Raw genomic sequence first — 26,088 nt, forward strand, 5'->3', positions numbered from 1 at the left:
CTCACACCACACATGCACACACACCACACATGCACTCACACCACACATGCACTCACACCACATGTGCACTCACACCGATGCACTCACACCACACAAGCACTCACACCGGTGCACTCACACCATATGTGCGTTCACACATGTGCGCTCACACCACACATGCACTCACACCACACGTGCACCACACATGCGCACACACCACACATGCACACACACCCCAAGCTTTCCCTCTCATGTAAAATGGGGATGACAGCATCTGTCACTCCTGCTTCCTAGTGGTGTTGCAAAGACCCAAAGAAGTGGTTTCTGTGACAGTGCTTTAAAAATGAAAAAACAGATTGTAAAAGTACCATTTTAGAACATTATAATTTCAGGATGGAACTTACTCTGTCCTAAGTCTTGCAGATTCTGGGGAAGAGAATTGTAGGGGACATGGAGCTGGCCTTGAGCCCATTTTTCTCATTTCCTACCCATCTCCTGCTTTGCCTTTGGTGTAAAGAGAAATTCCAAAAGTCTCTCAGGTGCTGCTAGGAGTGAGGCCCTTCCCGACCCATGCTGTCATCCCCATCTTACCGCGAGGATCGCAGCACACACAGCATTGCACGGCACATTGGAACGTGTCCCTCCCTGTGGCCATGGAGAATTCCTTTGAATGACAGGAGCAAAACTGGAAAGTGAGAAGGGAAAGCCGGAGCAGCAGCAGCCACCCCCAAGCTGTGAGATAGTAGAACGTGCAGCACTCTTGGCATTTCACACATCTTTGATTTAATTCAGTGAAGCAGTTTGTCACCTTTATTTTTAGGCCTGGTTGACAAATACTTAGTACCAGGATCAGTTGTTTATATACATTGATATTTAATTTCCAGGGTAAATACTTAAGTACTTTTTGAAGAACTTTCTCTGCTAGGGTTTTTTGTTTGTTTGTGTGGTTTTTTCTTTTTTCTTTTTTTTTTTTGAGACTGGGTCTCATTCTGTTTCCCAGGCTGGAGTGCAGTGGCACGATCTCAGCTCACTGTAATCTCCGCCTCTCAGGTTCAAGCAGTTCTCCTGCCTCAGCCTCTGGAGTAGCTGAGACTACAGGTGCCCACCACCACGCTCAGCTACTTTTTGTATTTTTAGTAGACAGGGTTTTGCCTTGTTGGCCAGGCTGGTCTTGAACTCCTGACCTCAGGTGACGCACCCGTCTCAGCCTCCCAGTGCTGGGATTACAGGCGTGAGCCACCATGCTGGCTTCTGCTAGGTTTTGAGGGCAAAAGATGTCTATGCCCTTAAAACTTAGTGTATTGAGAGGACCTCGTGATACCTTGGCGAAGTAGGGCATCCTCATGCTGCTCTGGCCCCAGGTGGAGTCATCCCCACTTCTGTGAGGGGACTAGCATGGCAGCCCGGTAAGGTCACCTTTACCACTTGTCAGCACGCATGACAGCAAACAGCACAATCCCATCAGGTGTACACAGTCGGCCCCTCCACACCCTGCACAATGGACAGGAACGCTGAAGGCCACAGGCAGTCAGTTTCCTTAGGACACAGCACAGTTAGAACCTAAGGCTGGTAAGTTGTGGCTTTTACATGTGAACCCTTTGCTTCACTGCCTAGCCTTGCCAACATAGTTAGACTATGGTAGGGTCTGTAGTGACGTTGATCTCTGTCACTTGCAAAATTAATTGACCTATTTATAATTTCTGGTTTTCTTGATCAGGAAATGAAGATTTGCTCAGCAATTATAAACCTTTTTCATCTGATCCCGGCGGCTCCTCAGACGCTGGTGAAGCCTTTGCTAGAGGTTGTCATGAAAACAGAGCGGGCGATGCTGATCGAGGTAAGGGCCACACTGAAGGCTGCTTCTCGCTCTGCCACTCTCTGGTGCTTGTAGCATCCTCACTTGATTGTATTTTCAGTGGACAGATGGAACAGCTTAAAGACATTCTATGTCAGTATTTGCTTGTGGGTGTTCATGCACTCCAGTAACAAGGGACTGTGTTAGGTAGACAGAGCCTCAAGCTCTGAAGAGAGGAAGGGGTGAAATGCAGCGTTCCCACATGTTTTGCAGGCGGGGAGTCCATTTCGAGAGCCCCTGATCAAGTTCCTGACTCGGCACCCCTCGCAGACAGTGGAGCTGTTCATGATGGAAGCCACCCTGAACGATCCCCAGTGGAGCAGAATGTTTATGGTGAGAGCTGTGAGCGGCTGGAGTCAGGGGTCCCTGCAGATGCATGTGAGCTGTTGTGCTCTGACATGTTCAGTTCATATTTCACTGTTCAGTGTCCTGGCTGCTTGTTTCTTAGATCCATTTGACTATTGGAAACATCATTGCTGTTTGGTTGTGTCTGTGAAACGCGCAGGTCTAGGAACCACTCTTTGTAGGACTTTGGTGGTGGTAGCAAATAAATGCTCTGCCGGGATTTTACAATCGTAAAGTATGGTTACTGTTTAAAAGTACATTTTAAGGGCCCTCACCTGTAATCCCAGCACTTCGGGAAACTGAGGCGGGTGGTTTACTTGAGCCCAGGAGTCTGAGACTAGCATGGGCAACAGAGTGAGACCTTGTCTGTACAAAAAATATGAAAACTAGCCGGGCATGGTGGCGCATGCCTATAGTCCCAGCTACTCAGGAGCCTGAGGTGGGAGGATTGCTTGAGCTCAGGAGTTGGAGGCTGCAGTGAGCTATGATTTTACCACTGTACTTCAGCCCGGGCAACAGACCCAAGACTCTGTTTCTTTTTAAAAAGAAAAACAAGCATTTTTAAAAAGCATGCATGTGGTGCTTTTTGGTAAGCCTTCCTCGAGAGATTTAGAAAGATTTTTCAAAGGTTTAGAAAGATTTAAAATTCATATCCTCTAACTTTCTATGAGTTTGATTAGCTTTAAGCGGCTTTTCTATTTGTTTTGCTTTCAGAGTTTTTTAAAACACAAAGACGCCAGACCTCTGCGGGATGTGCTGGCCGCCAACCCCAACAGGTTCATCACCCTGCTGCTGCCGGGGGGTGCCCAGACGGCTGTGCGCCCTGGCTCGCCCAGCACCAGCACCATGCGCCTGGACCTCCAGTTCCAGGCCATTAAGGTAGCGCCCCTTCCTCCGGCCCCCGATGTCCAGAGGTTTAATTGAGACACAGTCCCCTAATTGTCTCTTCTTTGACAGATTATAAGCATTATAGTGAAGAACGATGACTCCTGGCTGGCCAGCCAGCACTCTCTGGTGAGCCAGTTGAGACGTGTGTGGGTGAGTGAGACTTTCCAAGAGAGGCACCGCAAGGAGAACATGGCAGCCACCAACTGGAAGGAGCCCAAGCTGCTGGCCTACTGCCTGCTGAACTACTGCAAGTGGGTGCCTCCTCCGCCCTGCTCCGCGGGACCGGCTCTGGACCAAAAGTTCAGCCGGAGCCTCCTTCTAGTCTGTACAAGGCTGTGGTCATGGGATACGTGCAGTCGGATTGGTTGTAGAGAATGGGCTATGTCTCTGAGCTGTTTCAAGGCAAGTCAGAGGCGTAGTTGTTAATGAAATTTGCTGTAAGTTAACCTGTCGTCTTCTTTTGACTCTCCAGAAGGAATTACGGAGATATAGAATTGCTGTTCCAGCTGCTCCGAGCCTTTACTGGTCGTTTTCTCTGCAACATGACATTCTTAAAAGAGTATATGGAGGAAGAGATTCCCAAAAATTACAGCATCACTCAGAAACGTGCCCTGTTTTTTCGCTTTGTAGACTTCAACGACCCCAACTTCGGAGATGAATTAAAAGCTAAAGTGAGTCCCACTCTGATGCTGTAGAAGGCTACAGGTATTTGATCTGGTTTTCTAGGGAACCTCAGGCCCTTTTCTTTTTTCGCTGTGTCTCCCTTGATTAAACAGTAGAGTGAGCCAGGTGCTGTGGCACGTGCCTGTAATCCCAGGTACTCAGGAGGCCACGGCGGGAGGATTGCTTGAGCTCAGGAGTTGAAGGCTGCACTGAGGTATAATCACACCATTGCATCCCAGCATGGGTGACACAGTGAGACTCTATATCAAGAAAAAAATAACAATTATTGGGCCGGGCTGTAGGTGAGAAAATGCCATTGCTGAGGAATGTCAGGTTCGTGCAGCAGTGACCCAGTGGTGAACGATGGTTCGTTAATTGCCTTGGTTTTAGAAAATGGCTTGTTTGACATGAAAAGAATAAACCAGGCTGACATCTCTTTTCCACAAGTTTTTAACCTACCTTTCTAGTTGCTCTTTGTGTAGAAGTCAAGGTTGGTAGTCTCACCCTGGGTTGAGTTCCAACTTGATGGTGTGGTATGGCCGAGACTGGCTGTTCTTCCCGTCTTACTGAAGAAACAAACAGCATGGCTTTGTTTTTCTCCTTCTTTATTTAAACTTTTTCTTTTTTTTTTTTTGTAGGTTCTACAGCATATATTGAATCCTGCTTTCTTGTACAGCTTTGAGAAGGGGGAAGGAGAGCAGCTATTGGGACCTCCCAATCCAGAAGGAGATAACCCAGAAAGCATCACCAGTGTGTTTATTACCAAGGTGGTATCACTACGCGCATGGGCGTGAGAAGTAACCTGGCATGTGGATGAATGTCTGTGTGTGTGTGTTAAGAGGGTTTCATTGAAATAAGTTTGTTCCCCCAACACGTTTATTTTTCGTGATTGTGTTAGTTTATAGCAAACCATCACATTACCATTCTTATTAGTGCGTTTTTGAAGGCAGCCTTACTTTGGAATGAATTAACTTTCCCACATGAATAGATTCTAATCAGAAATGGAATAGATCTCAATGAAAATTCATATAGCAGTTATTTTGTGAAAACCTCTGGCTGGTCAGCAGAGTTTCTGTGTTCTGTTTTCATCTTCAGTTTTGCAAAAGACTCTCCTAACAGCCAGTGAGCATATGAGACTGCCTGCAGTAGCCGCTGTGACTCCTCCTTGTCCAGTGAATGAAACCCCGTGGTGGCTGTAGTCCGGTCTGAAATGAGCTCGGTTTTAACATCTCTGTGCTTTACAGTTTGTGTTAGAGAGGGTTTTTGGAATTAAATGCCTGCATCGTGTTACTTCCCCAAGGCTTACTGTATTGATCTTCACTGTTAGAGGCTGTGTTTGCCCTGAGATTCTCACATAGAGTGTTTGTTGGAATGCTGTGTGTTGGCGTTCCTCATCAGAAATACAGATGGCTGGTTTGCTTAGCCATTTTGTCCTGGTATCAAGGCAGAGGGGACTGTTGTTTCCATTAGCAGATTCCTGGAGCTTACGTAGTCTTTGTCCTTTCAGACGGGCCTCCTTCCTGCAGTGTTGACATCTGATCCCCAGGATCAGAGTGAGCCCAAACATTTATTCTTGGTCTCCATAGTGATATTTGCCTTATTCTGGGCAAGTGTAGGGAGATGGGGTCCAGACGGGACCCCTTCCCCTTTGTTACCTTCTCCAGGCTGTGTCTCCTGGGTCAGATGCTACTGCTACAGGGATTTTGAACATCAGGATGAGGAGAAAAGGAGCTGGCAGGCTGGAGGCTGCGGATGCAGGTGTGGGCCTGCCAAGAAGCAGTACATCTAGGGAAGAGAGGACCTTGGGGCTAAAAGGGACCTTGATAAAAACATGATTATAATGGAAGACTTCAGTCTGTCCGTTTTTCAGAATTATTAAGACCTGGTAGATAGACAGTGGTTAGGATACTGAATTGAACTGAATGACACTGCCATTATACTTGATTTAATAGAGACGTGTAGAATATTCCTCAAACAAGGTACGTTTGTTTTCTTATGTCCGTGCGTGAAACACTTAAAAAATCTGTCAGATGCTTTCAAAACGGTAACAATTTTTTGAAAGTAGACATTTTTCCAGGTCACATTTTCTGATCATAATGCAGAAAAATAAGGAGTAGACAAAAGTTGACCAGGAAAAAAAAAAACCTCAACTATTTGGAAATTAAGAAACTCAGTCCTAAGTCACCTTGAATCAAAGAATTCTTCTTTTTCACCTCACCCTCCTCCAGCCCCTGCATCCTGACTCTTAAGCCTGCCCTATTTAAATGTTGAAATAAATTTGGTGAATTTCTCATCCATATGTAAACCAAAAAGTACCTGAGATGGATCTCAATCAATTTAGAAATTTATTTTGCCAAAGTTAAGGATGTGTCTGGGAGAGACATTTGTGCCTTTCTCTAAAAATGGCTTTGAGGGCTTCAGTGTTTGAAGGGGAAAAGTCGGCCGAAGGGGAAAGGGGGAGGGTGTGGCCATCCACACACTGCCAAAGAAGGGGAGCAGGTGGGGGAAGAGTCAGTTCTGTGTTCATCTCATGCTCAGTAAGTCAGCACGTTATATAAGATAAGGTGAACACGGGGTCGTTACCTGTGGAGATCATTAACCTTTCATCTGTAGCTCTGCTTAGGATCAAAAGGAGCCAGTTTCTTGCATAACTCAGCTTTCAGCTTAATTTTTTCCATTGGGCAGAGCCAATTGGGTCCTGAGATTTTTTTCTCCTTTCACATATATATGAAGGAAAATGGATAGGATGTTATTGATAACCTCATTGTAAAACTTCACGTTCCATACTGTGTGTGTGTGTGCGCGCGCGCGCGTGTATTTTTAAGGCTTAAACCTGCTGTGTGACCCTCAGTCAGTAACCCAGTTCACAACTGGAAATGCGTCCTTCTCGCTGTCCCCGCACAGGTCCTGGACCCCGAGAAGCAGGCGGATATGCTGGACTCGCTGCGGATCTACCTGCTGCAGTACGCCACGCTGCTGGTGGAGCACGCCCCCCACCACATCCACGACAACAACAAGAACCGCAACAGCAAGCTGCGCCGCCTCATGACCTTTGCCTGGCCCTGCCTGCTCTCCAAGGCCTGCGTGGACCCGGCCTGCAAGTACAGCGGACACTTGCTCCTGGCGCACATTATCGCCAAATTCGCCATCCACAAGAAGATCGTCCTGCAGGTATTTTGCAAGCCCCCTCCTGTCCACCGACATCCACGTGAATCCCATGTGGTGCACTTGGCTCCCTGGCGCAGTCTCGGCCTCTCCCGTTGTCTTTTCCCACTACCGATGAAAACCATGAAAATGTAGACACTGTGTGATTCCACTTAGAAGACCCTAGGGCACTCGAATTCAGAGAGACAAAGTAGAATAGAGATTGCGGGGGGCGGGGAGAGGGGGTGGGGAGTGAGAGTCAAATGGTGCAGAGTTTCAGCCTGGGAAGATGCAAACGTTCCAGAGATGGTGGGGCTCATGGCTGCGCACAGTGGGAAGGTGCCAAGCGCCACTAGGCTGTGCACCCAAAACTGGGTAAGGTGGTACATTCTGTGTTATGTGTGCTTTACCGTTTGTGGGGAAGACACCCCACCTGGGAGCCCTCCCATGACTGTCCACGCTCTCCCTTCCTCCCCCATTCCTGCTCTGCTCTCTCGTTCCTCGACAGCTGTGCTTTTAAAAGGAAAGGCCACCCTTTCCATCTCAAGCTTCTCTGTCCGTTGCATTTTAGCTTCTGACTCTGACATTCCATGGCAGATGTTACAATATTCAAGGGCTCTAGCCCACTTCTGTTAGCCAAAGACAATAGGTACCTTTGGATCCGTATCTCATGAGCTTGTTGCTGTGCAGCTCGTATTGAGCGCCTCTTCCTGGAGTCCCTCAGTGGTTTGGACTCTGAGGTTGGGCACCCCGGGTTTGAGTGTTGTTTCTTCTGCTCACACGGTGTGTGCTCTTTGGCAAGTGAATGTCTCTGTGTGAGAATGAAATGTTAATACTCCACTCGAGCTTGCAGCATTTGATCACTGATAGTTCTTTTCTTCTGTGAGACCATCTTTGATGGCTTTCCCCTGACATCTTTCTCTTATGAACCTCTGTTGAACTCTGCACCCCAATCAAGCCAGTGGCCTCTCACATCCCCTCCCATGGGCCCTTGAGCTAGAACTCCAGCCTCAGGGCTGCACTCCCCTCCACTAGTTGTCTCAGAGACAGACACTCAAGAACTCTGTGACCTTCTCTGCTCTTCCCCAGTGCCCAGGCACCAGCAGGTTCTGCAGCTTCTAACGCCCACCCTGTCGCCTCCACCCTCAGGACTGGTCTTCTCTGCTTTCCCTTGACCTCATATCAGGGCCTCACCCCTCAAACTTGAATGACTACAGCTGCCGCTTCTCAGCGCCTCTCCTTTTGGCCCTGTTTACTTTATTTCCCATCCCACAGCCGGAGGGAGATGAGCCGTGTACCTCCCTAACTCGCTGCTGGTTAAGTGGGACGTGGGATCCCTGCAGGGAGCTTGGTCTTATCTGTCTGCATGCCCTGGCCTAGTTCAGCACGGGCGCATAGTAGGTGCATTATAAATACTAGAATGAATGTATTCATTGGTCAAAACTTAACGAAACAGAAAGCAACTAAGTTGTTTCCTAATAAGAAAGTCCTAAGAAATGTTTAGAAAATTGTTTTGGAAAAGTATCATGTCTCGATACCAAGGGATAGTTTGTCTTCTTGTTTTTTAAAGCCTGCCTTCTCATCCTCCATAAGCGTCTCTTCCCTGTTTTAGGTTTTTCATAGTCTCCTCAAGGCTCATGCAATGGAAGCTCGAGCGATCGTCAGACAGGCGATGGCCATTCTGACCCCAGCGGTGCCGGCCAGGATGGAGGACGGGCACCAGATGCTGACCCACTGGACTCGGAAGATCATCGTGGAGGAGGGGCACACCGTCCCGCAGCTGGTCCACATTCTGCACCTGATAGTGCAACACTTCAAGGTATGTAGGAGGGACAGTGGGCTGCGGGGCATGCATCTTCAGGCATTCTCTTTGAACCTTCTTCACCTTGTCTTGTTCTGCAATTTTCAGGTGGTTCATCTTTTAGTAAGGCTACTTCTGGTTCATTGATTAGTTTGTGTGATTAGTTTGTGTATGTGTGTATGGCTTTATCAGCATGGAAATTGCTGTAATATAGAGAATATGTCACAGGTGTGTGCGTCTTTGCGTCTAAGGCTACATTTCTGTCGTAAATACTGTGCTTAGTTAACCCTTGTATGCTGCTGAGTTTGCACCTTAAGGTGGGAGATAGTCCTCATTGACTCCAGATTTCCGTCACCTGACTTGGAAAGTTACTCATGTTGCTGGCACCTCCTTCTCTATGACCAAATCACCCCTTTTGTGTGATTTATTTACATGTAAATGTTTCTTGTAGATTTGAGGTAGAAGAGAAAGGATTGAGTTGAAAGCAAATTCTTTTATAGCCACTTCTTACAGGAACTTTGCTTTTTGGTATGTCTTAAACTTTTACACTGTCAAGTCTGAAGTTTGATACATGTGATTAGATTCAGCTTCCTGTCTGAAGAGAATTTGATTTTTCAAGACTGAAGGATACTATTGTAATGAGATGTAGTTGGGGCGGGGGAGGGTGATAAACACACATACGTAAGGCAGTGAGCGTTTCCTCGGTAGGGTTAGGATTCCGAATTCTTGAGCATCAGGTTGGGTTGTGTGTGTATGTTGGGGCTGAGAGGCACGTCACGGGGGTGTGTGTGTGCACGAGCGCACACGTGCATGCGCTCTGGGACCAAGGTCCCATGTTCCCGGCGTGATGCTGGCCCTGCGCCCGCAGGTGTACTACCCGGTACGGCACCACTTGGTGCAGCACATGGTGAGCGCCATGCAGAGGCTGGGCTTCACGCCCAGTGTCACCATCGAGCAGAGGCGGCTGGCCGTGGACCTGTCTGAAGTTGTCATCAAGTGGGAGCTGCAGAGGATCAAGGACCAGCAGGTAGGGGTGTCAGCCTTGGGGGCGCCCCGATCCTCTTCCTTCGACTTCTCCCTAGAAATCAATCAGTAAAGCCAAGCGCCTGTGTGTTTTTAAGCCGGATTCAGATATGGACCCAAATTCCAGTGGAGAAGGAGTCAATTCTGTCTCATCCTCCATCAAGAGAGGCCTGTCCGTGGATTCTGCCCAGGAAGTGAAACGCTTTAGAACGGCCACTGGAGCTATCAGTGCAGTAAGATCACATGTGCCTCTGTATGGGTGCTGCTCAGTCTGCTGGGAGTTGGTTTGTTTATTCCCTACATTTAGAATGTGAGCTCGGTGCCCAGCTGCATTCAGGAGAGGCAGCTGGGAACAGCTACGCTTACCAGATTGGAACTCCAGGACATGTCACTCATGCCAGGGGTTCCCCGGTCACCAGACATGCTTGCCTCTGCGTTCAGTTCATACCATTAAAGTTCTGTCGATGATGGTTGATTACTTGCAGAAAGGCATCTAGAGAAACTCTTTGAAGTAAGGAGTTGATTAAGAACATGTGCCCGTGCCAGTGCTGAGATCAGTTTCTGAAAAGGACATGTGTTCTGTTTCACGAGGCAGCCACCAAGAGGGTCCTGAGTATTGCCCCTTGTGGAGTGGTGGCCCTAGGAGCTCTGAGTCTGACCTCAACTGGTGTCATGGACCTGCTGGCTTATGGACACAGGCCTGGCTGCCCCACTTCCGGCTTCGTAGGCCTGAGGCTGAGCTCTTCTCCCACCCTCACCATCCCCCATCTTGTGTGGCACCCACGTCTGCCCTCGGCTCCTGTTAGAAACCTGGCACTGTCTGCACTTTGTCCATTGGCCTCTCTCCACACATCCGGTCCGGAGCAAGTCTCTGACTCTGCCGCAAATAACCCATCCCTGCCTCCACACTGTGGTCCCAGCCTCTGTCACCCCTCGCAGGGTGACAGATGGGAGCTGCTCAACTGCCTCCCTGTTCTTCTTTCTTTCCCTGTTCCTCTCTCCACCTCCATTTTTATTCCCTCTTGATTTTTCACAAAGCAGTCAGACTTCCGCAAAAGTTTCCTTTCGCAACTTGAATCGGGAATCTGGGTGAAGAGTACGTGAGACCTCCGTAGTTTTTTTGTAAAAATCTCTTGGGATCTTATAATCCTTTGGAAATAAAAAGTTGAATCAAATCAGGTTGCCGTTCCCCTTGCTCAAGCCCTCCCCTTGACCTTGGCACTCCAGGCCCGGGTGACCAGGCAGGCCCTGCTGATGGCTCTTGGCCCCCAGCACCATCTCGGTGCTCGGCCACACGGGCCATCCCTCTGCTCTAAACGCACCCCTGGTTCTGGCCCTGTGCTCACTCAGGATGCGTACCCTGGCCTTTTCTCTCCACTGGGAGCCGTCTCTCTTTTCTCATGGCTGCCTTCGTCTCAACCTAAAGACCTCCCTTGATGTCATCCTGGGTCTTGGCACTTTTGTTCCCCATCACATGAGCCACTATTTTGCATGGCTGCTCTGTTGACTAGCCATCTGCCCTCCTGCTGGCTGTGTTGCCTTCACCAGGGCAGAGACCACATCTGTCTTTGGTATCCCCAGCACCCAGACCTGCCTCTGTCCCTGGGAGGTATCGCATACCCATTAGCTGGGTGAAAAGTCAAGCCTGGGTTAGAAATTCATGTTGCGATTCTCTTCCTGCCTGAAAGGAGGTCCTTTTGCAGGTATTTGGGAGGAGCCAGTCACTACCTGGAGCAGACTCTCTCCTCGCCAAGCCCATTGACAAGCAGCACACAGACACTGTGGTGAACTTCCTCATCCGCGTGGCCTGTCAGGTATGGGATCCGAGTGCCTTGTGTTAGGGCTTCTGCAGACTGGAGGCTACTGACTAACACCCCGGGAGGTTATCTGTGACAGTTTCATCAAAAAAGATACAGACAAACCAAGGTCTGCGAGCTGGTTCTGTCATTTTCATACCAAATGCACTTGATTTTGTGGCAGGTTAACGTTTCCTAAATCTACCTGTGTGTTATAATTGATTTTTTTTTTTTTTTGAATTGGAGTCTCACTTTGTCGCCCAGGCTGGAGTGCAGTGGTGCGATCTTGGCTCACTGCAACTTCGACTCAGGTTCAAGCGATTCTCGTCCTTCAGCCTCCTGAGTTGCTGGGATTATAAGCACCCGCCACCACACCCAGCTAATTTTTGTATTTTTGGTAGAGATGGGGTTTCACCACGTTGGCCAGGCTGATCTCAAACTCCTGACCTCAAGTGATCCGCCCACCTTGGCCTCCCAAAGTGCTGGGATTGCAGGCATGAGCCACCATGCCCAGCCTGATACAATTTTTTTTAAAAGCCTTTCACTCTTTCAGTGGTAATAAAATAATGATGTGTCTTCTAATTGACAGCGTGTTAGCATTGGTGGACTATGGTAGACCGTGATCTCAGCTGATCGTTTAACTTCTAAGTGTTCTTTTTGCATCCTTAAGATGGGAATGGTACACAGTTCAGTAAAGGATGAGATGATCCAACCTACAGAAAGAATAGACATTTAGCAGTTTCAGTGCTTTGATAACTTGGGTTTATTTATCATTCATATCAATCTGTATCTTCATAGAATTTTTGGAAATTCATTTCTGAAACTTTATAGTTCAAAAAACCATTGTAAATGAAATTTTCCGAAATTTTAAGTTCTTATTCCTGTTAAACAAAATAGTGTATCTTACAGTTCTGTGGAGAATATCCAAGTACTGAAAAGGATCTGCTGAGTACCTGACCAATAGATAATTCCTTGTCTCCCTGCAATGTGCAGGGAGGTCCTATGGGGAGCCAGCAGGGCCCACAAGCCATTGCAGGTCACCACAAATGCGCTGCAGAGGAGGGGGCCATGTGGGGTCACGAGTCAGGCTGGTCGGGGAAGGTGTCCAACTGTGTGGAGGTCAGACGGAAGAGGGGTGGCTGTGAGGTGAAGATCTGAGACAGCCCGGTGCAAGGGCCCGGGCACAGTTGAGACGTGCTGTCACTGGAATGACTGTAAACCCGGCTGCAGTGAAATGCCGGCTGTAACCAGGATGAATTCCTAGGTTAATGACAACACCAACACGGCGGGGTCCCCCGGGGAGGTGCTCTCTCGCCGGTGTGTGAACCTTCTGAAGACCGCGTTGCGGCCAGACATGTGGCCCAAGTCGGAACTCAAGCTGCAGTGGTTCGACAAGCTGCTGATGACTGTGGTGAGTTCTAGTGTCTGAAGGGCCAGGGCAGGGCCACCAAGGCCACTAGCGGATACTGTCACCTGGGCAGGGACTGGACGTTTGTGGATCACTCTGAGCCTGACCCCTAAGCCCCAAATCTCCTGTCCCTTTTGCCAGTCATGGCCTCTCCCTTGTTGCCCTCCGCTGCTGATACCAGGAAGAGTTTGACTAATAGATGATGGCTTTGCTCTTGAGGCTTGAGTTCGAGACCAGTCTGAGCAGCATAGTGAGATCCCAACTCTATAAAAGAGAAGAGAGAAAATTAGCTGGGCATGATGGTGTGAGCTTGTAGTCCCAGCCACTCAGAAGAGGCTAAAGCAGGAGGGTTGGCTGAAGCTGGGAGGTTGAGGCTGCAGTGAGCTGTGATTGGTGTCACTGCAATACAGCTTGGGAGACAGAGCAAGCAAGACCCGGTCTCTTAAAAAAAAAAAAAAAAAAAAAGGAAAGACTATGGCTTCAGAACTTGAGCTCTCATGCTGGCCCCAACTACACGTAGGAGTGTTTAACCTTAATACAGTTGTCTTGCATTTTGTGGACTCGTTCCTAAAACTTACCTACCAGTTGGCTTGGGATAAGCATTTTTAGTTGACTGTTGCAACAACCTTTAAGATGAGCTTTGGATTTTTAAAACAGATTTTAATGATGGAGCTATAATTTGTTATCAAGTCACACTTAAGTAACAAGGAGCTAGTTCCAAAATGCTAACTGTTTTATTTTGGTGGCTGTTTTTTTGCTTCTAAAAACCTTGATCCTGTACTTTTCTGGTGGCAGCAAAAGCTATTTTCTTGCCTTATCCAGATTTGTTTTTCTAGCTCTTGCTAGGATTTGGAAACTTTTACTACTGAGATTATAAAACCTATTGCAAGCACTTGTTATTCTGGACTGCGGAGACCATGTTGCTTCTATTTGACCTCTGCTATGAACCATGAACTCTGTCTTCTATTTTATCCCATTTCTTTGGTTTGTTTTTATTAGTTTTTAGTGCTGCCATCATCTGTTAGTTGATTCCATGATACGTAGTTTGAAAGATGCTTCTCTTTGGAAGGATGTTTGTTTTTTGTTTTTGTTTCGTTTTTTTTTGAGACAGTCTCACTCTGTCGCCCAGGCTAGAGAGCAGTGGCACAATCTCGGCTCACTGCAACCTCCTCCTCCTGGGCTCAAGCGATTCTCATACCTCAGCCTCCTAAGTAGCTGAGACTACAGGCATGTGCCACCCTGCCTGCCTGGCTTTTTTTTTTTTTTTTTTTTTTGTATTTTTAGTAGAAACAGGGTTTTGCCATGTTGACCAGGCTGGCTTCAAGTGATCCATCCACTTCAACCTCCCAAACTGCTGGGGTTACAGGCATGAGCCACTGAGCCCGGCCTGGAAGGATATTTGTATTTTTATATCTTAAGAAAATGGGAAGAGAAAAGCAAAATTCATTGCAGGAACTTTTTAAGAATTTGATCGATTTCAAGATGTTAATATTGTTTATTATCGAATATGAATATTTTAATGAGTCTTTTTAAATGAGTTTGAGTACATATTTAAAGTGATTTTATAAAGTAATCATACTTGTGAAATCCGGTTGTCATTCGCTAGTGGATTTTTTACTTAGTCTCCAAATAATTAATCCAGTGCTAGATTTCACCAGATCTTGTTTCTAGAATTTGTTGTTGTTGAGTGTTCGTTTCCTCTGTGAGTGGCCTGTGTTCTCCATTCCAGGAGCAGCCAAACCAAGTGAACTATGGAAATATCTGCACGGGACTAGAAGTGCTGAGCTTCCTGCTAACTGTCCTGCAGTCCCCAGCCATCCTCAGTAGCTTTAAACCCCTGCAGCGTGGAATCGCCGCCTGCATGACCTGTGGAAACACCAAGGTGTTGCGAGCCGTCCACAGCCTTCTCTCGCGCCTCATGAGCATTTTCCCAACGGAGCCGAGTATGTGGCCTTCCCATTGGTGCTTTTCTTTCAGAGTGGTCAGTGGGCGCGCTTGCTGTGAGAGCACTCGTCCTCCAGTTACTGTGTCGAGCGCTTCGTTTTCGCTTTCCTTTCTACTTGACGTGGAGACATAGAATGGGCTGGGTGCGGTGGCTCACACCTGTAATCCCAGCACTTTGGGAGGCCAAGGTGGGTGGATCACCTGAGGTCAGGAGTTCGAGACCAGCCTGACTAATGTGGAGAAGCCCTGTCTCTACTAAAAATACAAATTTAGCCGGGCGTGGTGGTGCACGCCTATAATCCCAGCTACTCAGGAGGCTGAGGCAGGAGAATCGCTTGAACCCAGGAGGTGGAGGTTGCAGTGGGCCGAGATCACGTCATTGCAATCCAGCCTGGTCAACAAGAGCAAAACTCTGTCTCAAAAAAAACATACAATGGCAGCTGTCATTGAATTTTGTCTGCTTTGGAAATTCAGTTCTTCATCAGTTGAACATTATTTTTTTAAGCTACTAAAGAGAAGTCAATTTAAAGTATTAAAGTATTCAAATGTTGAGCATTTGGCAGGATCAAATTTTAGCATGTTATAAATAAGTATATTTCAAGGAGATTCTGTTAGGTTCTCTGAGTATTCTGCACGTAGCTGTGTAGATTGGGAACCAGCCTAGAGGTGAGGCCCATACCCTCCTGCAGGGAGAGAAGTGCCTGTGCCAATCCCTCCTGATACCCAAGCAGCCAGCACTCAGTCCCTGGCATCAGCACTGGTGGGCCCACGAGCCCTAACCACAGTGCCTGGGTCCCCGCCCCGTAGGTACTTCCAGTGTGGCCTCCAAGTATGAAGAGCTGGAGTGCCTCTACGCAGCTGTCGGAAAGGTCATCTATGAAGGGCTCACCAACTACGAGAAGGCCACCAACGCCAATCCCTCCCAGCTCTTCGGTGAGTGTGCGTCTGTCCTGGTGTTCGTGGTGGCTCAGTTTGGCATCTGTCCCTGCACCTTTTCCCTTTTGGGAAAGGGCTCCAGTTGTTGGGCAGAGCTTTGAGCCACTGCGTTGTTCAGGTGTCTGTTGCCTGGGGCCTTCAAGGCCGCCGTCTCCTGTAGACTGCACCCCCCTTTGCCGATGCTTGCTCTGTGCTCCCTCCTGAGCCTCCAGCACAGGCTTTGGTGTGAGGGATGTTGCCAGGGTGCATGTGACCTACCCTGGTGTCACCCCAGTGTCACACTAAACAGGCACCGCAAGAGCTACATGACAATGTGTGGACTCTGCCTTTCACCACCAGCCCACCTGTGAGTCAACCACTCACAAGATGAGAACTTGTCCCATCTCGTTGCTTAGGCTCTGGCTGGCCCAGGTGAGACAGAAACTGCCTCCCTCCTTAGGTGATCAGGGCAGCTGGGTCACTCTGGCCCCAGGTACGCAGGAGTCAGATTTATAGACATGCCCTCAGCTTTGTGGCAGACACATGTCTTTGATCCTAGACTTTGGGTTAGTGCCTCAAAATTTATTTTCTCCTTTAATTACATATTCATTGGGTGAAATTTTAAAGATACAAATGAAGGAATACTAAGTAGAAGTCACCTGTCAGGCTCTCTTCCCAATAGTGATCAGTTCCAGTATTTTAGAGTGATGATCATGTTCTATACACATGTGTACAAATACCTATATAGATAGCCCTTGTTAGGCAAACGCGAGTCTGCATTTGCCATCTGAATGTATTTGGATGAGTTCTTTGCTCTCCAAACTTGCCAGAAGCTAAGGGAATTTGGTTAAAATGGTGTCCCTTGCTCTCTTAGCTTGCTGTTTCTCTTCAGGCAGCAGCCAGGTGCGGAGAGTGAGGAGTGCTTCCGGGTCTTTTTCTAAGTGGGGTCACCCTGCAGAAGATCCCAGCTTCCATCCCAGGGCAGCACAAGTATCTCCTTCCGCTGCTCATTCTCTGGAGGACTCTCATTGAGATGACCTCATGGGCCCTGCCTCCCTCCCACCTCTGTGGGGTATCAAAGGCCAGGGGCAGCCTCAGGGTAAGGTGGGCCTGGGGAGTTGGCCACACTGTCGTCACCGTGCCGGATCTGGGGTGTAGTCTCCGCCATCTGCTCCATAGAGGAAAGCACGGCACTTGGGAACCACAGAGTATACCCCGTTTCCATCACTGTCATCAACTGTCATGGGTTGCCTGGGTTACAACCAGGCTGGTCGTATGTTGACTGCTCTGTTAAGAAGTGGTCTTTTAACAAAGCTAGCCTGAAATCACCTCGTAACTGGAAAACACTCTTTGGTTGTTCCGTGAATACAGATTTAAAGTTTAATGAGTAGGGCCGGGTGCAGTAGCTCACGCCTATAATCCCAGCACTTTGGGAGGCTGAGGCAGGCGGATTACTTGAGCTCAGGAGTTTGAGACCAGCCTGGCCAACATGGCGAAACCCCGTCTCTACTAAAAATACAAAAATTAGCTGGGCATGGTGGCAGGTGCCTGTAATCCCACCTACTCGGGAGGCTGAGGCAGGAGAATTGCTTGAACCCTGGAGGCAGAAGTTGCAGTGAGCTGAGATTACTGCACTCCAGCCTGGGCGACAGAGCGAGACTTGACATCAAAAAAAAAAAAAAAAAAAAAGGTTTAATGTGTAGGTCAAAATCAAGGTGATTGTCACAGTGCCGATTATGAAAGATAATTCTTCCATACACTCGGTGTTTCTGTTCTAATATTGGCTTTGCTGATTTTTATTCATCTTAGGCCGTTTTTCAGAATGAAGTGCAAATTGAATTCGAAGATAGCTGACATGTCCTCTAGATAGGCTAGATTTTTTGAAAAAGGTTTTCTTCCTCTTTTTCTTATTTTTCCCAAACCTATTATAGGACTAAAAACTTAGGGTAATTTGCCATAACCCAAAAATAAAATCCAGAACTCAAGGTAAGAACGTTGTTTCTACTGAAGCACAAAAATCAGTTCTCTTTCATGATAATTTGATCTAGTTGAGAAGTAGGAATGAAAATACAGTGTTTCATTCAGAGTGTAGCATGAGCCATGTAAAAGCTCACAGTGTTGACACTGGGATTACTTATGCTTTTGTTAGAATACGTTGTTTTAAATAATGCGTTGCTTTCACTCCATTTTTCGTGGTGGTTACTGTTCTGTAAAACACCTGGCAATTTCTACATTTTAGGGACCCTTATGATCCTCAAGTCTGCCTGCAGCAACAACCCCAGCTACATAGACCGGCTGATCTCCGTCTTTATGCGCTCCCTGCAGAAGATGGTCCGGGAGCATTTAAACCCTCAGGCAGCGTCGGGAAGCACCGAAGCCACCTCAGGTGATGTGCTGGCCACTGGGGGCCTTTCCTCAGACTCTGATGAACAGAGAACAGACTCTGTTGTGCAGGCTAGGACTGAACTCTAAAGGGAATGTGCGTTCACCAGGTCCTATTGTTTGGTTGTAATTCGTTACCATTTGCTCTTCATTGTAGGAGTTTAAAAAACAACTCATTGTTAAAAATTGACTGTTACTAAGCTGGGGGTGGTGGCACACATGTGGTCCCAGCTCCTCAGTGCGCTGAGGCAAGAGGATTGCTTGAGGCCCGGAGTTAGAGGCTGCTGTGAGCTGTGATGACGCCTGTGAATAGCCGCTGCACTCATTCAGTGCAGAAGATTGAGACTCTCTCGCTCTCTCACCCGCACACGCGCGCGCGCGCACACACACACACACACACACACCCCTACGTAGTTTTAAAGTCTGCGAATGTAAGAATGCAGAAATTTAAAAATAATTGGCCTTTTATATGCTACATTCACCACTGAGAGTTACCAGTGCTTACTATGAAACAGAGATGGCTTAATCAGAGTTGCTGTTTCTGAAGAGTTAAGTCACAGGTTCCAGAGCTGAGCAGTGGGCTCCTGGAATCTGGATGCTATGTGGAGGTATGGGGCTGCCTGGCAGGGGCTGTGGTGGGCACGGCTTCTGGGTGCACCTCAGAGTACAGGGGCCATGATGAGGACTTCAGAGCTGGGTGTGGAGAGGCTGGGGCCGCCTGCACTGGTCCGTCAGTTCCCTCATCCCTCTCCCTGCAGAGAGGGCTACACTTTCAAGATGCACATAAGAACGTATGAGTGCTTCAAATCCCAGAGCTCTAGTTGCAGGAGAAAACATTGAGGGGGAAAATGGGCAGAACCCAGCATGCCAGGCAAGGCTGAGTGGCTGCCTGTTTAAATCAATGTGTGGAGACCCGTGGGTTTGTTCTTTCTTGGGGCGAGCAGGTACAAGCGAGCTGGTGATGCTGAGTCTGGAGCTGGTGAAGACGCGCCTGGCAGTGATGAGCATGGAGATGCGGAAGAACTTCATCCAGGCCATCCTGACATCCCTCATCGAAAAATCACCAGATGCCAAAATCCTCCGGGCTGTGGTCAAAATCGTGGAAGAATGGGTCAAGAGTAACTCCCCTATGGCAGCCAATCAGGTGAGCGGGGACAGTGTGCCATGTAATCTCCCTTTCAATAAAAGAAAATTCAAGCCTCAACTTCTTGGTCTTTCTGAAACTTGAAGCAAAACATTCTTGTTTGCTGTAATTGCACTCACAGCATCTTTTCTTGATTAAGATGGATTTTTGCCTGTAATCCCAGCACTTTGGGAGGCCGAGGCGGGCGGATCACGCAGGAGATCGAGACCATCCTGGCTAACACGGTGAAACCCCGTCTCTACTAAAAATACAAAAAATTAGCCAGGTGTGGTGGTGGGCACCTGTAGTCCCAGTTACTCGGGAGGCTGAGGCAGGAGAATGGCGTGAACCCAGGAGGTGGACCTTGCAGTGAGCTGAGATCACACCACTGTACTCCGGCCTGGGCGACAGAGCAAGACTCCTTTCCAAAAAAAAAAGGATTTTTTCAGTGCAATTAACAGATGTTAAATAGAAACCGAGTTGCTCATCTTAATGTGGCTTTGCTCCTCTTAAAATGTTAAATGAAGGCTCACTTCTGTCATCCCAGCGCTTTGGGAGGCCGAGGCAGGCAGATCACTTGAGGTCAGGAGTTTGAGACCAGCCTGGCCAACATGGTGAAACCTCGTCTCTACTAAAAATATTAAAAATTAGCCAGATGTGGCGGCACATGCCTGTAATCCCAGCTGCTCAGGAGGCTGAGGCAGGAGAATCACTTGAATCCAGGAGGCAGAGATTGCAGTGAGCCAAGATCACACCACTGTACTCCAGCCTGGGCATCACGGCGAGAGACTTAGAAAAAAAAAAAGTTAATTGAACCTTGTTACCTTTTTATGGCAATAAAGATAAGACAAATAATACTAAAAGTAATAATAGAGACTGTCATTTCACTTAGTGAGATGCTTGCAAACTTCTGATTTGTTTTATAATTTATAGTTGCTTTCTTTCTAAAATGAGCTGTAGCCCCTACGAAAATTATATTGGCATGTCTTGGTTTTAAGCATCCAAAGATAAAGCCATCTTTGCCTTACTGTTTAGGAATGACCTTGTCTTATTGTGCTTGACAAAATTGTGGGAGCTTAAAAAATACTAGAGCAGATGGTTGAAATACTTGTAACTGCATCTTTTCTCAAATTTCATACAGACACCTACACTCCGGGAGAAGTCCATTTTGCTTGTGAAAATGATGACCTACATAGAGAAACGCTTTCCAGAAGACCTTGAATTAAATGCCCAGTTTTTAGATCTTGTTAACTATGTCTACAGGTAATTACAGCAATTAATCAAGTATTACATGTATTGGTCCTTAATGTGCTCCCGGCAAGCCAGCCATGACTTTAATCTTTTACTCATACCCAAGTTTAAAATATTCATTTAAATACTAAATTGTGTGACCTACTTTGGTGTCATTAAAGGACCTTTTGTTGTAATGCTGCATGAGCCTGCCACGATTTATAAGATACCCTTGGTTTTCCTAGTGGCATTTCAGCAAGTTCACGTCCACATCCACCTGTTTCTGCTTGTTGGCATATGGCTTGGGGAGTCCATCGTCTTGTTTCTCTCTGACTTGGTGTCACAGGGATGAGACACTCTCTGGCAGCGAGCTGACGGCGAAACTTGAGCCTGCCTTTCTCTCTGGGCTGCGCTGTGCGCAGCCACTCATCAGGGCAAAGTTTTTCGAGGTTTTTGACAACTCCATGAAACGTCGTGTCTATGAGCGCCTGCTATATGTGACCTGTTCGCAGAACTGGGAAGCCATGGGGAACCACTTCTGGATCAAGCAGTGCATTGAGGTAGGAAGACTCGGCTCACATCTGTGGCCCGGAGACAGCTGTGGGTTTTCTGAGTGGGGGCTCCAAAGCCAGGAGGTGTTGACACACACTGAGATGAATTGGAAATCTCCAGCACAAACGTTTTGCTTCTGATCTCCAGGAAGAAATAAAGACTTCAGGGCAGGCGTTCATCTAAAGCGTTTTTGGGCTAATTTAAAATCCTGTGTCAGAAAGTTGAATGGTAGATTTTTGTATGCGAAGATTCGTTTTTTCTTCGAATATAAAAATGTTTAAATTCTCTCTGCGTGCCCTTGAAAATAAAACTATGGACTGTGAATGTCAACTCCCATTGTTCTTTTTTTTTTTTTTTTTTTTTTTGAGAGGAAATCTTGCTCTGTTGCCCAGGCTGGAGTGAAGTGGTATGATCTCAGCTCACTGCAACCTCCGCCTCTCAGGTTTAAGCAGTTCTTGTGCCTCAGCCTTCCTGGTAGCTGGGATTACAGGCCCATGTAACCACGCCCGGCTGATTTTTGTATTTTTAGTAGAGATGGGGTTTCACCATGTTGCCCAGACTGGTCACAAACTCCTGAGCTCAAGTGGTCCGACTGCCTCAGCCTCCCAAAATGCTGCGATTGCAGGCGTAAGCCACCGTGTCTGGCCCCCATCATTCCTTAAGCAGGAAAATGGAGCGGCCGGGCCAGGGCCTGACCAGGCTGTCGGTTTTGGTTCCTTAGTGTGAGGAGTCGGGTGCTGGCAAAACGGGCGTGTTTAACATGCTCAGTGTTATATTATGAAAGTGAGGTCCAGACCTAGACCTAGAGTAGGATTGATGTTTCGTGGAAGGCAAGTCAGATGTTCTTTGAGTTTCCAGCAGGATTGTGGTAAGCCTCTAGTTTGCTAGAGGTTCAGCCTGTGGCTCACTCATCAGTTTGGGTTTGCTGTGGCAGGTTACCAGTGCTGTGCAGGTAGTTCTGGTCCATTTACCTGGAGTGAGTGAAACCAGGTCACCACGTACTATGTCTCCTGAGACAGCTGGGACAGAAGGTGGATGAATTCTCTTTGATGAGAAGAAGGGAGTGAGTTGTGGTGCTGGGTCACAGGAGAGCCTGCTAGCAGGTTTCCTGTTCGTGCCAAATGGGCGTTCTCTTGGTGCGTGTGCAGCATGCGTTTGGAATTTTGCCCATGGCCACACCTGGGCAGAGTTCCCTGCTCTTCCATCACTCGTTCCTGAGACCTTCCGACTACTGGTTTTGAGGTAGGAAGACTTGGCTCACATCTGTGGCCGGGAGGCAGCTGTGGGTTTTCTGAGTGGGGGCTCCAAAGCCAGGAGGTGTTCACACACACTGAGATGAATTGGAAATCTCCAGCACAAACCTGCTTCTGATCTCTAGGAAGAAATAAAGACTTCAGGGCAAGCGTTTCAGTGCCAGGCACTGGGTCAGGTGCTAGAAATACAGAGACAGACGAGATATTGGCTGTGGCAGGTCCATGTGAATTGATCAGGGGAAGGGCACAAGCCAGGAGTCCTCTACTCCTTCCTTCCTTTGCCCCTGAGTATCTGCTCCCTCACTGCGGGTGACAGTTCAGGGCCATCTCTCATTAGGACGATGGGAACCGTTTCCTTAGTGTTCAGCCACCTCCCCTCCTACTGATAAGTTTTCTCTGTCGTTACAAAATTATTCTTAATAAAGCAGATAACAATACTCTTTCCATTGTGCGTGGTGTAAAATCCAGCCTCCAGGCTATGGTCCCCAGGTGACTGGGCTCCCCGCCTCTCTCTGCATCCCCATCTCGTCCCTCTCTCCCTCCGGCATCTGTCTCCAGCGTGCTGGCCTTCTGCGTTCTTGAACTTGCCCCACTCTTGCCACTCAGGCTAATGTGCAACTCCCTTTAATTCCATCAGTCCACCCTGTTTCCTGGCCACGTTACCACAGTGAGCACGTGCCTGGCTGTGTCCTTCCCTCTGACGCTTCAGCTCCTTGAGGCAGGGGACACCATCTCTGTGCAGTCGACAGATGAGTCTGCAAGGGCCTCCGTGACACCCAGTGGGTGCTTGGAATATTTGCCCAAGACGGCAAGAGTGGCGTGGCCAGGCAGGGTGCGCACGGCCCGTAGGGAAGCATGGTGGAGTGGGGAGTGGCCCAACTCCAGAGGCAGGCAGGAGCTTCAGTACATCACGAAGGGGCTGGTGACTCACACAGGGGAGCCTGCGCTGTTGCCTGAGGCTGCGGGAAGCCATAGGTGGGTGGGCCGGGGTAAAGGGCCACTGTGTGGAAAGAGATGGTTCAGGAGAGCGAGTCCAGGGGTGAGGTGGGAGCGGGCACTGCCTGGGTGTTCAGGAGTTAAGAGTGGCAGGGCCTGGTGTGTGCTGAGTGAGGCGGAGGTCTTCTGTGTGTGGACAGTGCCTTGGAGGGGATGGAGGAGAGGAAGCCCATCTGGTCGAGGAGAGGTGGGAAAGGGTGCTGAGCTCATACTTGGACCTGCAGAGTCAGAGGTGCCCGAGTGAGGGGCATCTGGAAGATAAGTCCAGATGCCCCGAATGCCACACGCATGCCTTGGTTCTGTCTCCTTTCCGCACCCCTTGCAGCTGCTCCTGGCTGTGTGTGAGAAGAGCACCCCCATTGGCACCAGCTGCCAAGGAGCCATGCTCCCATCCATCACCAACGTCATCAACCTGGCCGATAGCCATGACCGTGCCGCCTTCGCCATGGTCACGCATGTCAAGCAGGAGCCCCGGGAGCGGGAGAACAGCGAGTCCAAAGAGGAGGTGAGGCCCTGCACCCCACGGGCAGAATCCCAGAGAGGAGGTGAGGCCCTGTGCCCCATGGGCAGAGTCCTCGGTCCTGCAGAAGAAGTTTTTGTATCAGCTTTAGATTTGTTTCGGGCATGAACAAGGTATAAAAACCTGTATACCTGAGAGCTCCGAATGTGGTACCTAAGTTCAGTTAGATTTTTTGTTTTTTAATTAGTTAGAATTGAGATGTATCTTGCACTGCCATTTGGTTTCCAGATGGATCACATTACCACATTACCATGAGATAGTACAGTTGAGAACAGAACATTTCCCTGTGCTGTGATTTTTCTCTCTTGGTGAGAAAAGCCCGTGTTCATTACAGAAAGCGCTGCCTGGGGGAGTGCTGCCTGCCACACAGGGGCTGGGGCTCTAGTTGGTTCCTGCAGCAGCCTGCTCAGAACCCATGTCTCTGCTTAGTCCCAGGACAGGCAGCAGGGAGCCTTTGCTCCTCCAAGAACCTGTCCCAAGGCTGATGCCTTAGTCTTGGTGGCTCTCTGTCCTCCATGAAGTGGCTGCCACTGTTCCTGGCAGGGATTTTTGTAGGCTGTGTCTCCTTAAGGTTGTTGGTTTTTGGAGGCTCAGCCTGCATGGAGGTTGCGTCTTAGGAGACAGTCACCCCGTGCTGCAGGCGGGCATGGCACCCTCTTTGCTCTAAAAGGGGTGGTGCGTTCCCTCTTCCATGTGCAGGATGTCTACTCATTAACCATTTTTGAATTAAGTTTTTTTCCTGTTGCCGGAACACTAGATTATCTAGGCACTTGGCCTTCTCTTCCTGTGTGAAATAAATTGCCAACTCTGAAGTTCTTCGTTTTCAAGGGCACACACCAAATTGTTGATACCTGACTTCAAGGAGTAGTTTGATTGTTGACTGACTTCTCCAAACCTTCAGACAGAAATAAGGTGTATTCCTCTCTGGGAAGAGTCATACAAAACATTGCACCAACAACACGCTCCACCATGGTCCAGAGGGGATTCTCAGTCTGAGCAAGCCAGGCGGCTGGGCGACTGTGTTGCATTTTGAGAAATGATAGACTCTGATTCCATTAATCTTTATTATTTTTACTGTTTAAAGTTGATTCTTTTAAATTTTGCTTTTCACAACCCAAATAGGAAAGCATAGTGGTGGCTTCTTTATAGTTATTTTTTAAAAGAGAGAGATCTGGTCTAGTTAATCCGGGTTTTGTTTATTTTAGGATGGAAGATTGTTTAAAGACTTGCACACTTCCAGGAAATGAACACAAATTTTACTCGCCAAAATTGTAACAAGAAGTCTACAGGAGGTGTGTTTATTGGCTTTTCTTGAAGCCTTTGACTTTTTGGTTTTGTTTGCTGCTTTGTTTCTTAGGATGTAGAGATAGACATTGAACTAGCTCCTGGAGATCAGACCAGCACACCCAAAACCAAAGAACTTTCGGAAAAGGACATTGGAAACCAGCTGCACATGCTAACCAACAGGCATGATAAGTTTCTGGACACCCTCCGAGAGGTGAAGGTCTGTATGCAGCTTGGAAAGGATTCGTTGCTTTCCTCCCATGGATAGTTGAAAGCCTAAATCAGGATCATTCCACAGCAGTGTAACTTTTTCTGTTTCTTTCCTTTTTCTTTTTGAGATGAGATGTGGCTCTGTCACCCAGCCTGGAGTGCAGTGGCGCAGTCACACCGCACTGTGGCCTCAGTCTCCTGGGCTCAATCGATCCTCCCACCTCAGCCTCCCAGGTAGCTGGGACCACAGACATGAGCTGCCACGCCCAGCTAATTTGTTAATTTCTTAGTAGTCACAAGGTCTTGATATGCTGCTCAGACTGGTCTTGGACTCCTGGACTCAAGTGATCCACCCAACTTGGCCTCCCAAAGTACTGGGATTACAGGCATGAACCAGAGATTTGGGAGTGTCACAGTGTCTTATAGGAGAAAATAGGAAAAAAATTAATTTCTCCACCACCATGTCTTAAACAGTAACACTGTGTACAAAAAATGTGTGAGGAGACATAATAATGTTGGATTATTTTTCAGTTGCACTAAAAGAGGAGAAAATGAGAAATGAGTTAATTTGCTAAATCAAGCCCACTTTGTGGAGTGGGGGCCTCCAGGTGCGTTTGTGTTTGAAATCTAGCCAGGTAGAGACTCTCTGGCTTCTGCAAACTCGCAGGCAAATTATGGGTCTGACTGGTTTTACGTCATGACTGTGAAAGACTGGTTGAAGTGCCACGTACCAGGTTACTTTTGATAAGGAGGTATTTTTCTGTTCTTTCAAGAGCT

At 48.0% G+C, this 26,088-nt stretch overlaps 1 protein-coding gene across 13 annotated transcripts in view; it reads left to right on the forward strand.

Annotated features, from left to right (window-relative positions):
• The window catches only part of TRRAP (transformation/transcription domain associated protein), a 134,880-nt gene that overhangs the window by 67,826 nt on the left and 40,966 nt on the right, over positions 1-26,088 (forward strand). For all 13 annotated transcript variants that reach the window (XM_023192015.1, XM_023192017.1, XM_023192008.1 and 10 more), the window contains 20 exons: positions 1,697-1,816; positions 2,048-2,167; positions 2,894-3,058; positions 3,137-3,318; positions 3,540-3,738; positions 4,369-4,497; positions 6,635-6,901; positions 8,487-8,693; positions 9,544-9,702; positions 9,797-9,931; positions 11,402-11,512; positions 12,759-12,905; positions 14,632-14,845; positions 15,654-15,779; positions 18,001-18,147; positions 19,088-19,287; positions 20,408-20,529; positions 20,843-21,056; positions 23,623-23,802; positions 25,175-25,321. In XM_023192015.1, the coding sequence (XP_023047783.1) occupies positions 1,697-1,816; positions 2,048-2,167; positions 2,894-3,058; positions 3,137-3,318; positions 3,540-3,738; positions 4,369-4,497; positions 6,635-6,901; positions 8,487-8,693; positions 9,544-9,702; positions 9,797-9,931; positions 11,402-11,512; positions 12,759-12,905; positions 14,632-14,845; positions 15,654-15,779; positions 18,001-18,147; positions 19,088-19,287; positions 20,408-20,529; positions 20,843-21,056; positions 23,623-23,802; positions 25,175-25,321 (3,291 nt within the window). The remainder of the gene's footprint in view (positions 1-1,696; positions 1,817-2,047; positions 2,168-2,893; positions 3,059-3,136; positions 3,319-3,539; positions 3,739-4,368; positions 4,498-6,634; positions 6,902-8,486; positions 8,694-9,543; positions 9,703-9,796; positions 9,932-11,401; positions 11,513-12,758; positions 12,906-14,631; positions 14,846-15,653; positions 15,780-18,000; positions 18,148-19,087; positions 19,288-20,407; positions 20,530-20,842; positions 21,057-23,622; positions 23,803-25,174; positions 25,322-26,088) is intronic.

The sequence above is a fragment of the Piliocolobus tephrosceles genome, chromosome 8, assembly GCF_002776525.5.
Source record: "Piliocolobus tephrosceles isolate RC106 chromosome 8, ASM277652v3, whole genome shotgun sequence".
Lineage (NCBI taxonomy): Eukaryota > Metazoa > Chordata > Mammalia > Primates > Cercopithecidae > Piliocolobus > Piliocolobus tephrosceles.